Source organism: Vicugna pacos, chromosome 6 (genome assembly GCF_048564905.1).
Source record: "Vicugna pacos chromosome 6, VicPac4, whole genome shotgun sequence".
In the NCBI taxonomy this organism is placed as follows: Eukaryota; Metazoa; Chordata; class Mammalia; order Artiodactyla; family Camelidae; genus Vicugna; species Vicugna pacos.
In genome coordinates, this window is record NC_132992.1 from 22,120,993 (window position 1) to 22,138,702 (window position 17,710).

The 17,710-nt window shown below is 38.3% G+C and overlaps 1 protein-coding gene across 4 annotated transcripts in view; it reads right to left on the reverse strand.

The window, feature by feature from the left end:
- GANC (glucosidase alpha, neutral C) overlaps nt 1-17,710 on the reverse strand; it is a 64,230-nt gene that overhangs the window by 6,980 nt on the left and 39,540 nt on the right. For all 4 annotated transcript variants that reach the window (XM_072962606.1, XM_006201687.4, XM_072962607.1 and 1 more), the window contains 9 exons: nt 17,185-17,328; nt 15,963-16,059; nt 11,932-12,033; nt 10,567-10,810; nt 8,718-8,782; nt 7,216-7,292; nt 4,511-4,585; nt 1,919-2,032; nt 214-326 (listed from right to left, as the gene is read on the reverse strand). In XM_072962606.1, coding sequence (XP_072818707.1) covers nt 214-326; nt 1,919-2,032; nt 4,511-4,585; nt 7,216-7,292; nt 8,718-8,782; nt 10,567-10,810; nt 11,932-12,033; nt 15,963-16,059; nt 17,185-17,328 — 1,031 coding nt within the window. The remainder of the gene's footprint in view (nt 1-213; nt 327-1,918; nt 2,033-4,510; nt 4,586-7,215; nt 7,293-8,717; nt 8,783-10,566; nt 10,811-11,931; nt 12,034-15,962; nt 16,060-17,184; nt 17,329-17,710) is intronic.

A 17,710-nucleotide genomic window follows, 5' to 3' on the forward strand; every position in this document is an offset into this window, starting at 1 on the left:
GAAAAGGCATCCAAATCAGAAGGGGAGAAGTAAAGTTTTATTTGTTAATTATACCTTAATGAAGCTGAAAAGAAAAACAAAAATACTCCACAAATGGTCCTCATCATTAATTTCGTTAAATAGTACCTGAAAATATCAACTGTGCATCTGAGGATAGCAAAAGGATAGCATAATTTATTCAAGAAAGCACACAGCATTTTTAGCTGCCATTACCTGTTGATCAAAACACCTGAGGAGAACAAAAACTTTCTGTGCAAGAATTGCTTCTGGTGGAGGTACTGGAATGAATGGCCATCATCGAGATAGACTTCACCCACGGCAGAACCCTGGAGAGTGAATCACAGAAACAGAACATTCTTACATAATAGCTTTCAAAGACTGGTACCCGCTAAAGGAAACAATAGATTTAAAAAGCTGTGAAAAATTATATTCAACAACAGTTTAACATTCCAGCTGTACAAAGTAGTCATACAGATGTATACACTCAATACCCATTAGTGAAATACTATGGATAAGGAGGTCACATAGGTGGAACTCAGAGTTAAGCCTTGTTGAAAGAGATTTAAACTATGAAATATGGTCAGTGGCACGTAGGTGGTTTCTCTGAAAATACTATCCTAGAATGTGACAATAGGTCAAAAAAGGTCACAGAATGAAACTAAATTTAAAAGAAAAAACTAGTATATAATAGATGAGATCAACTATCTTTAGAAGGCCCTTTCATTAAAAGAAGGGTATCTAGTTCCTACTTTCTTTTAGTAGGAGGGCCCCTTTTGCATGTCAAACAATGTCATCACTCCATAAGGCTGTTTACTGTTTTTTTTAATTTTTTAAATGAAAATTTTTTATTTTTATTTTTTTCAATTGAAATATAGTCAGTTCTAATGCGTCGATTTCTGGTGTACAGCATAATGTTCCAGTCATGCATATATATATATACGTATATTCGTTTTCATATTCTTTTTCCTTAAAGGTTATTACAAGATATTGAGTATAGTTCCCTGTGCTATACAGAAGAAATCTGTTTTTTAAATCTATTTTATATATAGTGTTCACCTTGGCAAATCTCAAACTCCTAAATTTATCCCTTCCCACTCCCTTTTCCCTGGTAACCATAAGGCTGTTTAATATTTTTGATAATGCTTGATGGGCTATGGACCTTGAGTCTCTTGAAATAAATTCCATGGCCTCACATGGGCCCGAGGCCCATAGTTTGGCCCAAGAAGACATGCCTAAATGAAACAAACAAATGGAAAAGAAAGATGTTAAGAAAAAGAAAGTTTAATTATTTTATAATATTCCCTTAAGAGTAAGGACTTATGTTTGGTCCTATAGAAGACTAAGAATTTGTGTTTGGTACTGTATTTTGTCAAATGCATAGGAGAGGACTTTGCTATAGGCCTCATTTGGCTCAAAAGATCTTCTCAAAAGGACAGATCAATTCTGGATCATTGCAGGCTTTATCCAAGGAGATTTTAGTTGTTTGAGCCAACTGATGAGAGCAGAAGTCATTGTGTGGGGCTGTGTCCCTGAAACGTTGCACAGACACAGAATCCTTTTACAGGAGAGGGAGATTCAGAGCTAATCCACATGGCAGGCTGCCTATGGTCCACTAAGCCTTCAGTCCAGTGTGATCAATGCCAGGCTGCAGAACACCAAGGGTCATGGTTCCCCAGAGGAAATTTCAACATTTCTAGTTCTTAGAGTTCCCTTAAGAACAATTCCAGGAAAGTCAGACATGATGGACAATGATTCAGAAATGATTCAAAGCTTTGATTTCCAGATAAACATCAGAAGCACCTATAACACAGATGACGGTTCACCACTTCTACATGGTGTCACACACTCAAAAGGAGACCCCTGTAAAGAGACAGAGTAGTAATAAATGAGATGTGTAAAAGTAACATTTCTCAAATACCTTAGTGCTTAGGGCCACCCGGAGTCCATATGGGGAATCAGTCATGCAGCCTGTAGATTTTCCTATAGTTGTCTTTATTGGTACCACACTTCCACCTCGCTGAAACACTGGTATCTAGAACAGAGCGACACTCTCAGAGAAGGGGTATTCATATAAGGCAATTTCAAAGTAGACTTTACAAATATTTCACTGTACAAGACTCACGTTCAAGTATAGACTCAAAGGCAAAATAAATTGTGAACACAGATGGCCAACATGGGGCCCTGGCATTAAAAGGAAGAGAGTTCAAACACGAAAAATGATTCATTTTTTAAATATATGGGGAACTTCTCACCCTTCCTCAATTGATTATCTGTTCTGCCTATCCTGTAAGTAGCCTTTCCTGCTTTGTATTTAAAATTTTCCTGTCAACAGGGCCCTGCCAAAGAGTGAATTTTTCTGTCTTTGTAAGCAGGCCCAGTTGTATTTGTGTATGTGTATATAAAAGATAGTAGTTTCCTGGTTTGGGAGAGATGACTTTTGTCCTTACTATTAGTCTTCTTGCTCCTAGCTTCCCTGGATCACCTGGATGACTAACTCAATTCTGAGGGTAAATTTGTGAAGCTTCTGCTATAGAAGCCACCAAGGGCACTTTAAATGACTGACAACAGGGCTGCAGGCACAGCCCATGCCTATGGGTCTTCTGTGATGGCATTCCCTGCAGGGAAAGCGTGGTAGGTTTCCTGCCTCCCAGTGCTACCCTCTAGAAGGAAGCTCCCTGGATCACAGGAGGGCTGTACTTTGTTCTGAGTAAGGTACAAGCAGAGAGAAGAGCAAGAATACAGCAACCCCCTGCCCCCCACAGGGGACAGGTTCCAAGTGGGCCTCAAGCCAAGGATAGAACTAAATCCTATATATACTATTGTTTTTCCCGGACTATGGGCAGGTAGCATATACAGTGTGGATATGCTGAACAAAGGGGTGATTCATGTCCTGGGCAGGATGGAGCAGGATGGCGTAAGATTTCATCACGCTATCAGAATGGCATGCAATTACTTATGAATTTGTTTATTCCTGGAATTTTCCATTTAATATTTTTGGAATGCAGTTGACCAAAGGTGACCGACACTGCAGATATCAAAACCATGGATAAGGGGACTGCTGGGTAAATTAAGCTGGGAGTGAGGGGTGAGTAGTTAAGATGTCCACCCTCTGCTTGGCTCCCAGTTGGCAGCAAGAAGCAAAGCATCTACCTCCCCGCCCTCATCAGCCACTCTCTTCTTTTTTTCTTTTCCTTCAAAGAATGAAGCACTAAGTTAGCATGGATGGGCTCTGTAGTGGGAGTCCAGCTGACCTGGGGTCTTGTCTCAGTTCTGCCACAGTCGAGACACAACCCTGGACAAGAAATTTAACTTCTCTGAACCTCAGTTTCTTTACCTGTCAGCATGAGGGATTAGAGTAGATGAATGTTAAGGTCTCTTCCAGATCTGAAAGCTGGCATCTGAAATTATTTTCTTTATAATGGAGTTCATTTTGCTGCTGAGAATTTGAAAAAATAACGTCAATATCTATTTATAAATCTTTACACTACTTAGGGCCTGTGGTGGTGGTTGTGATTCAGCTCCAGGAGCAAACCTCCCTTCAAAAGCGCAATCTGGATGGGCCACTTTATTCTAGCACCATAACTGGTAGCACTCCCTTGGGCCTAAGGTGTAACTAAGAACTTAGGTTGTTTTGACTTGGTCCTGTAAAGGATATTCTGTGTGTGTGTGGTGACCACCATGTTTACTCTCTGTTTTCAGTGTTATTATTTATCTTAGACATACAATGTAGATATACGGGGAAAAGTTGTTTGTCCTTGATGTTCCATACCATGAAATCAGAGTATATGTCTTTCTTATACTCCTTTTTCTCACATTTTAACAGCTTTATTGATATAACTCACATGCTGTACAATTCACCCATTTACAGTGTACAATTAAATAGTTTTAAGTATATTCAGTCATGTAACCATCACCACAATCAATTTTAAAAGATTTTCATCAACCTAAAAAAGAAACCCTGGACCCAACAGCAGTCACTCCCCATTGCTCCCAAAACTCTCTCCCTGCTTTCAGCTCTAGGCAACTACTCTGTGTCGGTCTCTACAGGTATGTGTTACAGTGCAGGACACTAAGATCCTTGGTTCTTTCTATGTAGGCACATGGTATGGACTGAAAGTGTCCCCCTAGAATTCATATATTCATATATTGAAGCCTCTACCCTCAGTGTGACTGTACTTGGAGACAGGGCCTTTACAGAGGTAATTAAGGTCATAAGAGTGGGGCCCTGATCCAAAGGATCAGTGCCCTTATAAGAGACACAAGGGAGCTCATTCTCTTCCTCTACCATGTGAGGACACAGCAAGAAGGTGGCTGTCTACATGCCAGAGAGAGAGTCCTCACCAGGAACCCCAATTGGTTGGCACCTTGATTTGGGACTTCTAGCCTCCAGAACTTGTGAGAAATTAAATTTCTGTTGTTTAAGCCAGCCAGTCTACGGTATTTAGTCGTGGAAGCCCGAGGAGACTAATATAGCATAACAGGTAAAAATAACAATCTGAAAATAACTCACAGTGTCCAAGGATACTGGGATCTTTACAGTACATGCTCCTTTCCAATGAGAAAACGTCTTCGAGTCATACCAGACCTGAAAAGAAACAGAATTTAATGAAAAAGGGTGTGTAAGCAATTCTGCTTACAATTTCATTATTCAATAAAACATCCATTTATCTGGATTGCAAATACCAGAAAGCTAAAATAAGTATAATTTTTAAAAAAATCTTGAGTAGAAGTTAGGAAGAACATATGCTTTTAAAAGGATCCCAAAGGACTAAACTAGTACTGTGATGGGTTAAGCTGACTAAAAGGCCATTCATTTTTCCATCCATCCATCCAGAAGTTACTTACTGAACAACCTACTATGTGCCCAGCACTGCTGGGTACACATGAGTGAACAAAAAGTCATAGTTCCTGCCCTCATGGATTTTATAGTCCAGTTGGATTATATAAATTTAATAACGTAGTAGTGAAAAAGATGACAGAAGAGAGAAAACAACAACAAAGCAGAAAAGCACACTGCAAACAAATCAATTATACATGAGGCAGGAGAAAAGAAAGTGTCAGACAAGGAAACAAATCTCAGAGAAAAACAAATGGAAACTTGGATTACTCAGATAGTGTCATTTTTTTTAACAGACCACAATTTAGGGATGACGTTCAAACTCATCTAAAATGTTTGTCAATGGGGTTTACTTGCTGGTGTGCCAGAGAAGTCCTACAAAGTAATTTGATGGGGTAAATCCTTAAGATACCATCAGTACATCTTTCAAAATTCATCAAAGTGTACATCTGACATATGTGTACTTTACTGTACAGGAACCATACCACAATAAAGGTGATTGTTTTTTCTTTAAAAAGATACCATCAGAAGCAGCATAAAAACAAAAACTTTCTCTCTTCTAGTCCAATATAATTTCTGGCAGCCAGTGCCTATTTTACAAGTTCATCTCCTCAGATTACCACATCCTTTATACATCTGGGCTGTTGAATCTGTCACTGTCCTTCTGTGAATGTGACAGGGCTGTGACTTGACTATTGTTAGCTAGTCATGAAGTATTATCTTTGGCCAGATTCAATTTGCTAATGTTTTGTCAAAGATTCCTGTGTCTGTGTTTATAAGGGATGTTGTCTTGGCTTTCTTTTCTTGTAATGTCTTTCTTTAGTGTCTTTGAGTAGCATTAGATAAAGAGCTGGTGGGAGTGAAAGGTCAAAAAAAAAAAAAGGATTCAAAGAAGATTTGGGGATTTCCTGTCTACCATTTCCAGCACTAACTGCAATGAGAGGTATAGGGTATGCTCTCTGATGCCATATTCAAAGACTCCCCAGCCTAGGAAGGGTATAACTTGTACAAAACGCCATGGAGATCAGACCCAGAGCTTAGTCAGTCACCAAGCTCCTCACCCAGCAAGTACTTATAGAAGGCCTACTGTGTGCCAAGTACCATCTAGATGCTGGGGATACAGCAGTGACCATAACAGATAAAAATCACTACCTTCAAGAAGCTAACAATTCTAATGGCTGAGATAAATAGTAAACAAAACATAAAAGTAGATATATAGCATGTTAAAGATGGCACATTCTGTGGAGAAAAATGGATGAAGGAGGGCTGGGCAGTACGGGGACTGTGGGAGTGGCTTGTAATCTTAAAGAGGTGGTCAGAGAAGGCCTCAGGGAGAAGGAGACTTTCAGAAGAGGAACTGGGCCATACAGAAATATGGGGAGAGTGACAGTGAGGGAGTTTAGACGGCTCCCTTGCACAGAGGGATGTGGTACTAGCTAACCATCCAGGTAGAGCTCTGGCAGGAAGCGGCCTGGATCTCCTACCCAGGCTTTGGGAAGATGTAGCAAGAGAATCAATCACAGAGCACGCTGGGAAACTGTGGAAGGAACGCGTCATACAGTCACAACAATGCACTTGCAGTGATAATAGGTCATTAATAGAAATTTGTGGCTAGGTCTTAAAGGGAGCTAGTTCCTCTTAATGGGAACCTATGCTTTGTTAGAATCAACTTAAGAAACTCTCAACAGAAATGCTTGGCAGGACAATTTATTTACCTGTTGTTATATTTAATCTTTTTCTTAGGTTTCTGCTTGGCAGGGGAACCTTTGTAAAGAGCCCTCACCTTCAGAACTACAAATTACTATAGAAATCAAGCAGAAAGAACATCATTTGTGAACATTCTGTAGAAAAACTTGGTTATTGTCATATCAATAATGACAAGTGTAGTGGGCTAAATGGTGGGCCCCCCCAAAGATATTTTCCACTTTCTAATCCCTGGGAGGAGTGAACATTACCTTCTGCAGTAACAGATTTGACTAAATTAAGGATCTCGAGATAAGATTATCTGGGATTATCCAGATAGGCCCTAAATATCATCACAAGCGTCTTGTAAGAGAGAGATGGGAGAGGAGACAGATGCACAGAGAAGGCGCAGTGAAGACAGAGGCACACACTGCAGTGATGCAGCTACAAGCCAAGGACACCGAGGACTGCAGGCAGCCACCAGAAGCTAGGGGACAGGTAGGGGACAGACTGTCCCTCAGAACCTCCAGAAGGAACCAGCCCTGCTGACTCCATGATTTTGGACTTCAAGCCTCTGAAACTGTGAGAGAATACATTTTTGTCATTTTAAGCCAAGTTTGAAGGGAAGCCACCAAGAATGAAGGGAAGAGATATAACAGGTGTAAGGCATGTAGCTGTCTGTCATTTACTTTTACCTCATTTGATCCTGGCAGAAACACATCAACCACAGTGGCTTTTGGTTCTGTGACTGGATGAACCAATAAAGCACTTCCTGAAAAACAGGGAAGAAATGAAGTTGAATATTATTATAAGAGGTCTGAAGACATCCCTTCTCTCTAATTGAGTGCTTTTGTGGTTTCAAAGACCACTTGACTGAACTTCTTGAAGGTACAAATCTTGGTGAGTTGACCCAATAATTCATCAGAGAGATGCATTGTTAGTTAGAAAGAGGACAGGTGCTCAAAGAGGTGACTATCCCTAGTCCCCTTATGGTGCATTAGGCTAATGGGGAGGGACCCTGACACAGCCTAGTACAGTCTCATTTTGTGCTTAATTGTAGTCTGAAAGCACACTGCACTTCTCCAAGTGCTTTGTCATTTGCTGTAAGTGACTTTGAAGACAGTGAGCCTACAACTGTGACCAGCAGTGTGGTCAGTGTAGATATGCAGGTCCTCTTTCTCGGGCAGGTATCATCAGGAAGCCTGTAATTCTCTTAAAAGCAATCTGGATATTTATTTCATGTTGATCTTGGCACCACCATATGTAAAATTCATCCATTTATGAATTTGCTCTTTAATCCAACAAATATTTATTGAGTTCTTGCTGAGTGCCAGGCACTGTGCTAGTCTCTGGGAATGTAGTGGCAAGTAAGACATACTGGGTCCTGGCCCTCATAAAGTTTACAGTCAGTAAAGACAGCTATTAAACAAGTAATTACAAATTAATTGGAATTAAGACAAATACCAAAAAGGCAAAAGTACAAAATGGAATGAAAGTTATATATTAAGAGGGACTGACTTTGACTAAGGTAGATGGCATTAGGTATTAGGAAGCAAGTTTGGTCATGGAAGTCTTCTCCAGGGAAGTGGCTTTTTAAACTGAGACCTAAGGAGATAGGTTTTTTACATTTTGGGGGTTCCACTTTCTAGAAACAGGATTCTTTTGAGCAACTGTCTGTTGAGCCTGGCTTCCTGATTCTTACTCCCCAAATGATAAACTTCTGTGTTCCAGATTTGGTTAACCCTTGTTAAAGAAGAGGCCAACCAAAAATACACAAAAAACAAAAAACACAACACAACAACAACAACAACAACAACTCTATTTTGCAGATGAAATAAGCTCTTCTAGGTTTCTACTATAGCCATCGGGTTTACTTTTTTTCCTACTTCCCTTCCTTGTGATAGTATCGTAAGGCTTAGGAGTGGACCCAGAACAGGAATCCCAAATTGCATTCATAAATAGAATATGTTTATACAAAGTTAATATATTATGAGAAGCGCTACATGACAAGAGAACAGAGCTGTGATCCCACTGATACACTAAAAATCTTGGTGATGGAATTTCTTTTATTTTTGCTTTTTGCATTCTTGAGATTAAGGGATTTTTTTTTTTAGTGCTAAGAGCACACTAGAAAATAAAATAAGAAAAATGTAATTACAGTATTTAGCAGAGCTATAGTCAATCAAGAAATGCTCACCCAACATGTATTCATCTTCCACACCAAAAGTCTCTAATTCACCAGGAAACTCTATCCATAGAGGTCTGGGGAAAGGAAAAAAAGAAATTTCTTCCTTCAGCATCATTCAGTGTTTTATTATAATTCAATTAGTTATATGATTTTCAGTTTTATAATTATTCAAAGGAAATCAGAAAAGGCCAGGAATCATTTCATATAATATGAGATTTTTTTGAGCACTTATGATTACTACATATTTTTCTTATGTGAAAGAACTATCTATTAGCTTCAATGGTCCAATGAAAGAGCGAGAATTCTGGTATCTGAAATTTCCCCTTCTCATTGTTGAACACTGCATACTACTCTGACGGCCAGAATCAGAGCTTTGTCCAAGTCCAAATGCCTAACACATTTGGTGTAAAACAAATCAAATGTTTGTGCCATTTTTTCTTGCATCCTTAACATTACCTAGTTAAATGAAAAGAATTGGTTTTTCTTATTTTCAAGTTGCACTTATAAGAATAATAAAACTTTCAATATCTGGATATTAACTTAATGATTCTAATAATTATTTTCAATTTCATGAGGAAAAGATATTTTTTAATAAGATAAATTAATTTTTAGTTTATTCACTAGCCTTTGTAATAACCTACTCCTTTTTCTACTAAACAGTAACAAAGCAGAGGTCTCTAAACCTGGCTGATGCCTAAAATCACCAGGGAAACGTCTATGAAATATAGATCCCTGGAACTTAACCGAGGGATTCCTAGTAGGTTTGGAGGTGTGGCCTCTGTAGCTGTAAAAAGCTCCCCAGGTGATTCTGATCTGAGCCAAGTTGAGGAACCGCTGATCTAGAAGCCTTGATGCACTATGTGTGTCTCTGCACCGTTCTCTAACCCAGAAAGTTGGTATTCACATTCTGCCTTCAAAATAGAATCAGAATATAATTTCTATGCCAGGAAAAGTCCTAAAAGTGAGACAGAGCTAAGACTGGCAGAATAAGCTGTTCTTCTTGAGAGGATGCTTGTGGGGTATGGGGGATAAACAAACAACTTTCCTCCACTCTTCTAGGTTCTTCTGGCTGGTCTAAGAATTAAACTGACTTGAGACAGATGAATAAGAGAAAATCAAATTTAATTGTGTACATAAAGGAATTCCATAAAAATATGATGCCTAAGGACAAGATAGGCAATTGAGGCTTATATGTCATCTGAGAGAATAAAGGTGTTGAGTTTGGGACTTGAAAGGGGAGGAAGGATATTCACTTGGAGACAGAGAAACAAATGTGTGGTAAACAAATGTTTGCTGGGTCATGCAGAGACAATGGGACACTGAGAGGACTTTGGTCCCCACATTCCTCCTACCATGCTTAGCTCGCATTCTTTGTAGATATCGCTGGTGATAATGCACTTCCTGGACCAGGCCCTTTATCTAAATTCTTTAAGGCAGTTAAGGGGGAGGTAAAAAGAAAGACTTCGTAAGCCTTTTGTTTCTTAAAAACAATCAGCCTCAAACAATCCTCAAGCTGAACAGATGCATTTTGGGGTGGCAAGTTTTGTTCCCCTACATGGATTAAATATGGGATAAATTCAGTTACAAAGCCACTTCCTTTTTCTTTGAAAAATCTCTATTTCTGTTTCCTACCAAATATTAACACTTGAATTACCAAGTTTGCAAGAAACCTAGTTTTTATCTTCTGTGACCTCCAGTGCCTAACCCTGCTCAAAACTGGTGCTCAATAAGCTGATTGCCACTTGATAACACCTGGCTTTCCTCTTGAAATCACCGTAATTACTCCATTTCCAGTGGCTGAGGAGATCCTCAGGTAGAAACTGGTTGCTGGGGCCCCTGACTGCTGAAGCCTGTTTACCTCATGATGGGTTGGGAAGCCACGTGTGCAAAGTAGAACAGAGAATACCAATAGGGCAGGAGGGCATAGCGCTCTCTGATGGCTTCGCGGATGAGCCGGGTGTGCTCCTCCCCAAAGAGCCAGGGTTCCCGTCGCCTGGTGTTCTTGGTGGCATGGCTGCGGAAGAAGGGCTGGTAGGCTCCGGCCTGGTACCATCGCACTAGCAGCTCTGCCTCTGGGTTCCCGATGAAGCCGCCGACGTCAGCTGATTAGTTTGTGAAGAAAGGTGAGTCAGACAGCCAGGCTTCTAACAAATGCAGCACACAGGTAAGATAAGGCCTTGAAGACTGACAGGGCAAATGTGCTCTAGGTGCACCCAAAATGACAGCATGAAACTGTGGCCTCAAACTAGGGAGCACATACTAAAAAACTCAGCCTGGGGATCAGACAGTATGCTCTTTGAATATTCTTTTCCTGTCCAAATGTCAGAGGCTTTACTTCAAGATCAACATTTCTGAATGTCCTGAACCCAGGTAACCCGGAAATTGCAAAATGTCTTCAGTGGTTTTGTCACTTGTCTTCAGTGGTGGGGTGGGAGGCTGGCAATTGATTTAGTTTGAAAACAACTGAAGCAAGATAAAAATTATAGAAAGAACTAAAGAGAAACATATAATCAATCAGAATAGAGGTTTAAGTAGAATTTCATGCTTAGCCCTTAAGCAGGGTGCATATTCTTTGTGTTGTATGTGGACCAATGCCGTAAAGAAACATATCTATCAGAAAGTGACATTAAGGTGGTTCTAGTCCCACAGAGAACAAGTTGCAGCTGAACCTGTAGTCATGCTGAGTACCTTCCACAGAGATCTCTCAGCTACAGGGAATTATTAGGATTTGGGGGAAGGCAGCCCATCAGAGAATCTTATTTTAACTAAATTTATCTTTCCCAAACTTATATATAGATTTTTTTTAACAGTTAAAATATGTCACAGGATTTCTGTAAGGCTGATTTCTGATTTGCCAAATTCTTTGCAGTTCTCTCCATTTTTCTCACTTTCAGGTAGAAAACGCATGTTTCAGGAAGAGAAACTCAGTTGTCAAGGGTATCTAAGGAGGGTGTGGTTAAGAGAATGAGGGAAAGAAACATTCCGGCTCCCTTTCTGACGACTTTATTTCATGTCCTCAGTTCAGCAAAGACACACACAGCTCTGAAGCATCCCTTTCACTCTCCTCTCTAACCTGCTCTCCTTAAGGTTTCTCATTTTCTCTTCCCCGTTTATCCACGTTTATCCTTGTCGAAATCAGCTAACAAGAAGGGATTTGTGACCGGCTTTGATGAAAACACCCTCCCTTTTGACTTTCATTTCAAGCCTGAGGATACCATCTTACCTCCACAAAAAGAGATCCCAGTAATGCTGAGGGTCAGTAACATAGGGACAGAAATTTTCAGATAACTCCATTCTGCTGTGTTGTCACCTGTCCACACAGCACCTTTGGTCACCAGGAAGAAGGTGTTAAAAGAAAAAAAAAAAACCCACAAATCAGCCCATATCCTGAATTTCATATTTAGATTTCTTATTTGTAATAGGCAAACTAATATAAAGGAAAACATTTCTTACCCTAAAACATACACATTCTGTTTTTCTATAGTAAAACTGTATTAATTTTCTAATGTGAAAAAGTCACTAAAATCCACAAAATATTTTATGAAAAGATTCTGAAATTGCACTTATTTTTTTAACATTTTTTATTGATTTATAATCATTTTACAATGTTGTGTCAAATTCCAGTGTTCAGCACAATTTTTCAGTCATTCATGGACATATACACACTCATTGTCACATTTTTTTCTCTGTGAGTTATCATAACATTTTGTGTATATTTCCCGGTGCTATACAGTGTAATCTTGTTTATCTATTCTACAATTTTGAAATCCCAGTCTATCCCTTCCCACCCTCCACCCCCCTGGTAACCACAAGTCTGTATTCTCTGTCTGTGAGTCTATTTCTGTCCTGTATTTACGCTTTGTTTTTGTTTGTTTGTTGAAATTGCACTTATTTTTGACGTATAACTCAAGCCTGACTTTAGGAGGAAAATTTTTCAAAATCAACTTTACTGAGATGTAATTTACATACAGTAAATGTACCTATTTTAAGTAAAGAGTTTAGTGAGTTTTGAACACCCATGTAACCACCGCTACAAGCAGGATGTAGAACAGTTCCATAACTGTAAAAGTTCACTTGGGCTTCTCTGCAGTCAATAACTCTCCATCTTACTCGACCATTGATTTGATCTCTATAGCTATGGATTAGTCTTTTCTAGAATTTCATACAAATGGAAACATATACTATTTTGTGTTCTAGCTTCTTCACTCAGCATAATGTAAGCCATTCCTTTTTATTTGCTGTGTAGTATTCCACAGTATGGATGTATTGTAAGTCATTTATCTAGTCACCTATTAATGGACATTTGAATTCTTTCCAAGTTTTGGCTTTTATGGATGAAGCTGCTATAAACATGTGTGTACAAATCTTTGTGTGGCATATGTTTTCATTTCTCTTAAGTAAATAACTGGAGTGGAACTGCAGGCTCTATGTTCAGTGTATGTCGAACACTTTGAAAATTCCAAGTTGTTGAGCAAAATGACTATACAATTTTTACATTCTCAGTAGGTGAGAGTTTTAATTGTTCTATATCCTTGTCAACACTTACTTGGTAGTGTCAGTCTTTTTAATTCTAGCCATTCTAATGAGTGTATAGTGGTGTTTCTCTCTCTAATGACTAAGGATGTTGAACATCATTTATGTATTTATTGACCATTCATATATCTTCTTTTGTTAAGTGTCTATTATAAGTTATAATTTATATATGTATTATATATAAATTATATATATAATTTTAAAAGTTTTTTTTTTTGGGCAGAGGAGGTAATTAGGTTTATTTATCTTTATTCGTTTATTTTTGGAGGAGATACTGGGGATTGAACCCAGGGCCTCATGCATGCTAAACATGCACTTTACTACTTGAGCTATACCCTCCCCCTTAAAAGTTCTTTATATATTCTGGAAACCATTCCTTTGACAGATATAAATGTATATTGCAAATACTTTCTCTCATTCTGTGGCTTGACTTTCATTTTCTTAACAGTATCTTGGAAAGGGTATAAGATTTTAATTTTGATGAATTAATCAAAATTGATTATTTTTTAGTTTTACGGTTTATGCTTTTTGTGTTCTAAGAAATTTTTGCCCCTCAAAGTCACAAAGATTTTCTGTTTTCTTCTAGAAGTTTTTTGTTTGTTTCAGCTTTTATAATGTAGGTCTATATTCCATTTTGAGTTACTTTCTGTGTACAGCGTGAGGTAAGGGTCAAGGTTCTCTCCCCCTCCACCCCTACAACCCCTGCCAGGATACCCAGTGTTTCAGAATTATTTGCTGAAAATACTCCTTTCTTCATTGAATTGCCTTGGCAACTTTGTTGCTAATTATTTGATCATATATGTGTTGGACTCCTTCTGGATTCCCTAATCTGATCCATATGCCTATTCACCCCCGACACAATCCTCTGTGATTTGAGAGGGGTGGTACAGACCATAAAAGCACAGCATAATAACAGCAGCAATGACAATAGTTAACATTTGTAGAGCCCTCACTGAGCCAGGTGTTATGCTGCTTTGCTGGCAATATCCCGCTTAATCATCACAACAACCCTACCAGGTAAACACTAACACTATTTAACTTTATTTTAACGATGAGGGAAATATGGTAAACTGAATATGGTAGGATTTCAGCTCAGGCAATCTGACTCTAAAGCCAGTGTTCCTGTTCGCTGAATAGTTAGTAAGAGTTTGTGAGGATCTGTAACACTAAAGAGATCCAGAAAAAGAAAAAAGTCTTATTGTACTAAGTCCAGATTACTCCTGAAACATTCTTGTCTATCTTTTATCAAAATAGTTTTGGTATCTATTTTTGTTTTAATCTTCCATAGAAATGTTAGGCTGTCCTATGGCCAGCAAAGAAAAATATTTTCAAGGGGCTTTTCATTTAAAATAGTACTCTAGTAATTTCTCTTTGACTTCAAATGAGATATGTATATATCTATATAATGATTTTGAAACCCATATGACAACATTTTTATCAAGAAACAAAGTTCATGTAAACACGCAGATGTTTTCATGTCTCATGGTTGTTTAGTCAGAAGCTCTCTCTGGCCATTGGTCTCAGCACAGGACTTGACACAATAGTGTTCTCTGCTCACTCACTGTGCTTTGGGGCAGAGCTGATAGCTTCACACAGAGAACTGAAGACTAGGCAGTGGGCCAATATTTAAGAGATCAAAGATAACTGAGTATGCATATTTTCTATTATCTTTTTAAACTGCTGCTTATAAATGTTTTGATTAAAATATTTTACTTTTTAGAGTGATTAAAAAGGATACTAGTAGAGAATTTGGAAAATAGAGATAGGTAAAAAGAAAAAATCACTCATAATCACCACAGTACTTTACTTATTTAGATTACTATCTACATACATTTATTTATTTATTTAAACAAAATCAGGATAATATATAAACATTTAGGTATTCTGCTTTTCTTTTTAAATTTATTATGATGTCACAAAAATTTTCTCATGCAATTTTAAATAGCCTTATGATAGTCTATCGTATGGACATACCACACCTTTATAACTATTCCCTTATTGTTACATACTTGGATTTTCTTTACTTCTTTTTTATTTTAAGGACCAATTCTGTGGTGAGATCACTGTATAGGAATCTTTGCCTGATGATAACATTTTGACCTTTTCCAGACTACCACAGGGGCTGGTTTCTAGGGGTGGAGCAAGAGGCCTACTAATGTCTGTGGTACAATAAAGGCTGGATTCTTCAAACTAGGACCTAAGTTGAAGTTATTTATGCAAGTCCAGGGGGCTTAAAATAGCCTTCCTGCCACGGGATGGTTAAGTTGAACTAGATCTGCATTAGCTAGCAAACCGGATCCAGTTATAGATGACCCTGAGCACAAACAAGAGCCAGGTCTATTTTAAGCCAAATTGCTAAGGGGAACAGGTGGTTGAAGGGATATGTTAGAAGTGTATTTTCTCTGGTTTTGATAAATCAATGAGACAAGATCAGAGATGACCATCCCAGCAAACTGAGCTACTCTGAAGTTATTCTCCAAATAACTAAGTGGCCAATTCTTCAGTGGGAAACAAGTAACTAAACTTTATTAAAATTGGTTTACTCTGTCTCGTAAGACAAAATGCATACTTTAGGGCACATCGCTCCCTACAATCTAAGATCTGACCAATGGCTACTGAAAAGGAAGGAATCAACATGGTAGCACCATATACCATATATGGTCAAAAAGGACAGGTTGCTAGCTTGTATTTTTAAGTCTGACCATGTGAGCCAGTCCTTACCATACTTTTGTGACCCAGCAAAGAAAGAACGTGTAAGAACGAAGGGTCTCTCCTTCCCTTTAGATCGTTGGATCAGTCCTTCTGCAGTGGCCATTTGCTATAAAGTTGAAAGGAAGAAATTTGAAAGAGATGATTGGGTTGTGGAATTGTGCAGACATTCCCCAATAAGCTATTTCATATGCAAAAAGTAAATAGTAGCTGGGAATATGAAATGGAAAATATTAAAAATTGATCAAGTAATTTTCATGATGTAATGAAACTACACTAAATTCCCCTATTAAAAAGTGAAAATTTTTCTTTGATTAAAATATAAACAAAATGCTAGTAAGTAACAAGGTAGCATGTATTTGGTGCTTACTACTGCTAGGTATTTTTATAAGATTTTCTCTTGTAACTTACACAAAAACCTCTGAGATAGTTTTCATTAACAAAAAAAACCCCTTGAGATTCAGAGAGGTCAAGTGACTGGCCCTGGCATACATAAGAAAATTCTCCAACTATAAAGTAGTTTGTAGTCATAGCAATAGGCTGTTTAGAGAAGGAAACAGATATGATCTGAAAACAGTGCTGTATGTAGCCAGCAGCTCCCACTGGAAAACAGCAACTGGTGGGAGGGCCACAGGAACACTGTTCCATTCTGAAGACAACAAAAGACCATGGGTATAAATTAGGGCAAGTTAACTGCCAAGTTTTCTGGATGTGACTGGCAAGTGGAAGACAATTCTACCACCACCTATTGAGAAGGTTAAGTACTTAAGGAAGGCTTTCTACATTTACAAAGTGTATTTTTTCAAATTGTGTATCTGTTCTGAATCTTACTCCCCTGGTATGAGGATAAAACTTGCTGTATTTACACATTTGTAAAATTTCAAAATATTTGTTTTAATTGCCTTAGTTTATATGTTTGTACACAGCCTACTTCAATAAAAGTTTTGAGGTAGTATCCAATGCCATTTACTAATGGCCCCTGTCAAGGAAGAAATTTCTATGTTATCATTAATTTTACAATATCTATTAATTAATTGAGTTCATTATAGAAGGAAAAAATGCAAAGGGAGAAATGAGTCTTACATTGGCTACAATCTGCTAAGACCCGTTGTAGTTGTCAGAAAATACATTCAAAGAAAAAGGAACAGTATAGTATGGTTATTACAAAGCAAATGACTTTTAGCCTAAAAGGCAAGGAAGATAGATCCAGTGGGCTTTGTTTTAGATGCCTTACCTGATAAAAGCCATAGATATTGTGAAGTTCTCGGTGCTCCCAGTTGCCATGATGAATGGCATTCTTCTGCATGGTTAGCTCTGGCCCTCTAAAGACAGAGGGCTCATTCATGTCATTCCACACGTGCAGGATGTCAGTAGACCCCTAGGAAGTCAATCTTGGTCATGATAAAACTCCTCCACTGACAAGGTTAATATGATAGCCATCCCTACTCCTCTTCCCTATTCCTTTTAATTTATTATTTATTATGTTTATTGTCTATGCTCTGTCCTCTACTAAAATAAAAGTTCCACAAGACAGGGAATTTTGTCTATTTTGTTCATTGATAAATCCCTACCGTCTGCTCTTCTGCCTCTGCAGGTCTCTCCTCTACTACTCCGAAAGATTAGACAGCTAAGATACCTGTTTGTTAACATGATCTATAGTTCACGGTCTACACAGAGTTGTTTGATTTAGAGTGGGAAGGAGCTGTTACCTAGTTAACATGGTGTTGTGATCCCTTTTATAGAATCCCTGGTCTCTGAGC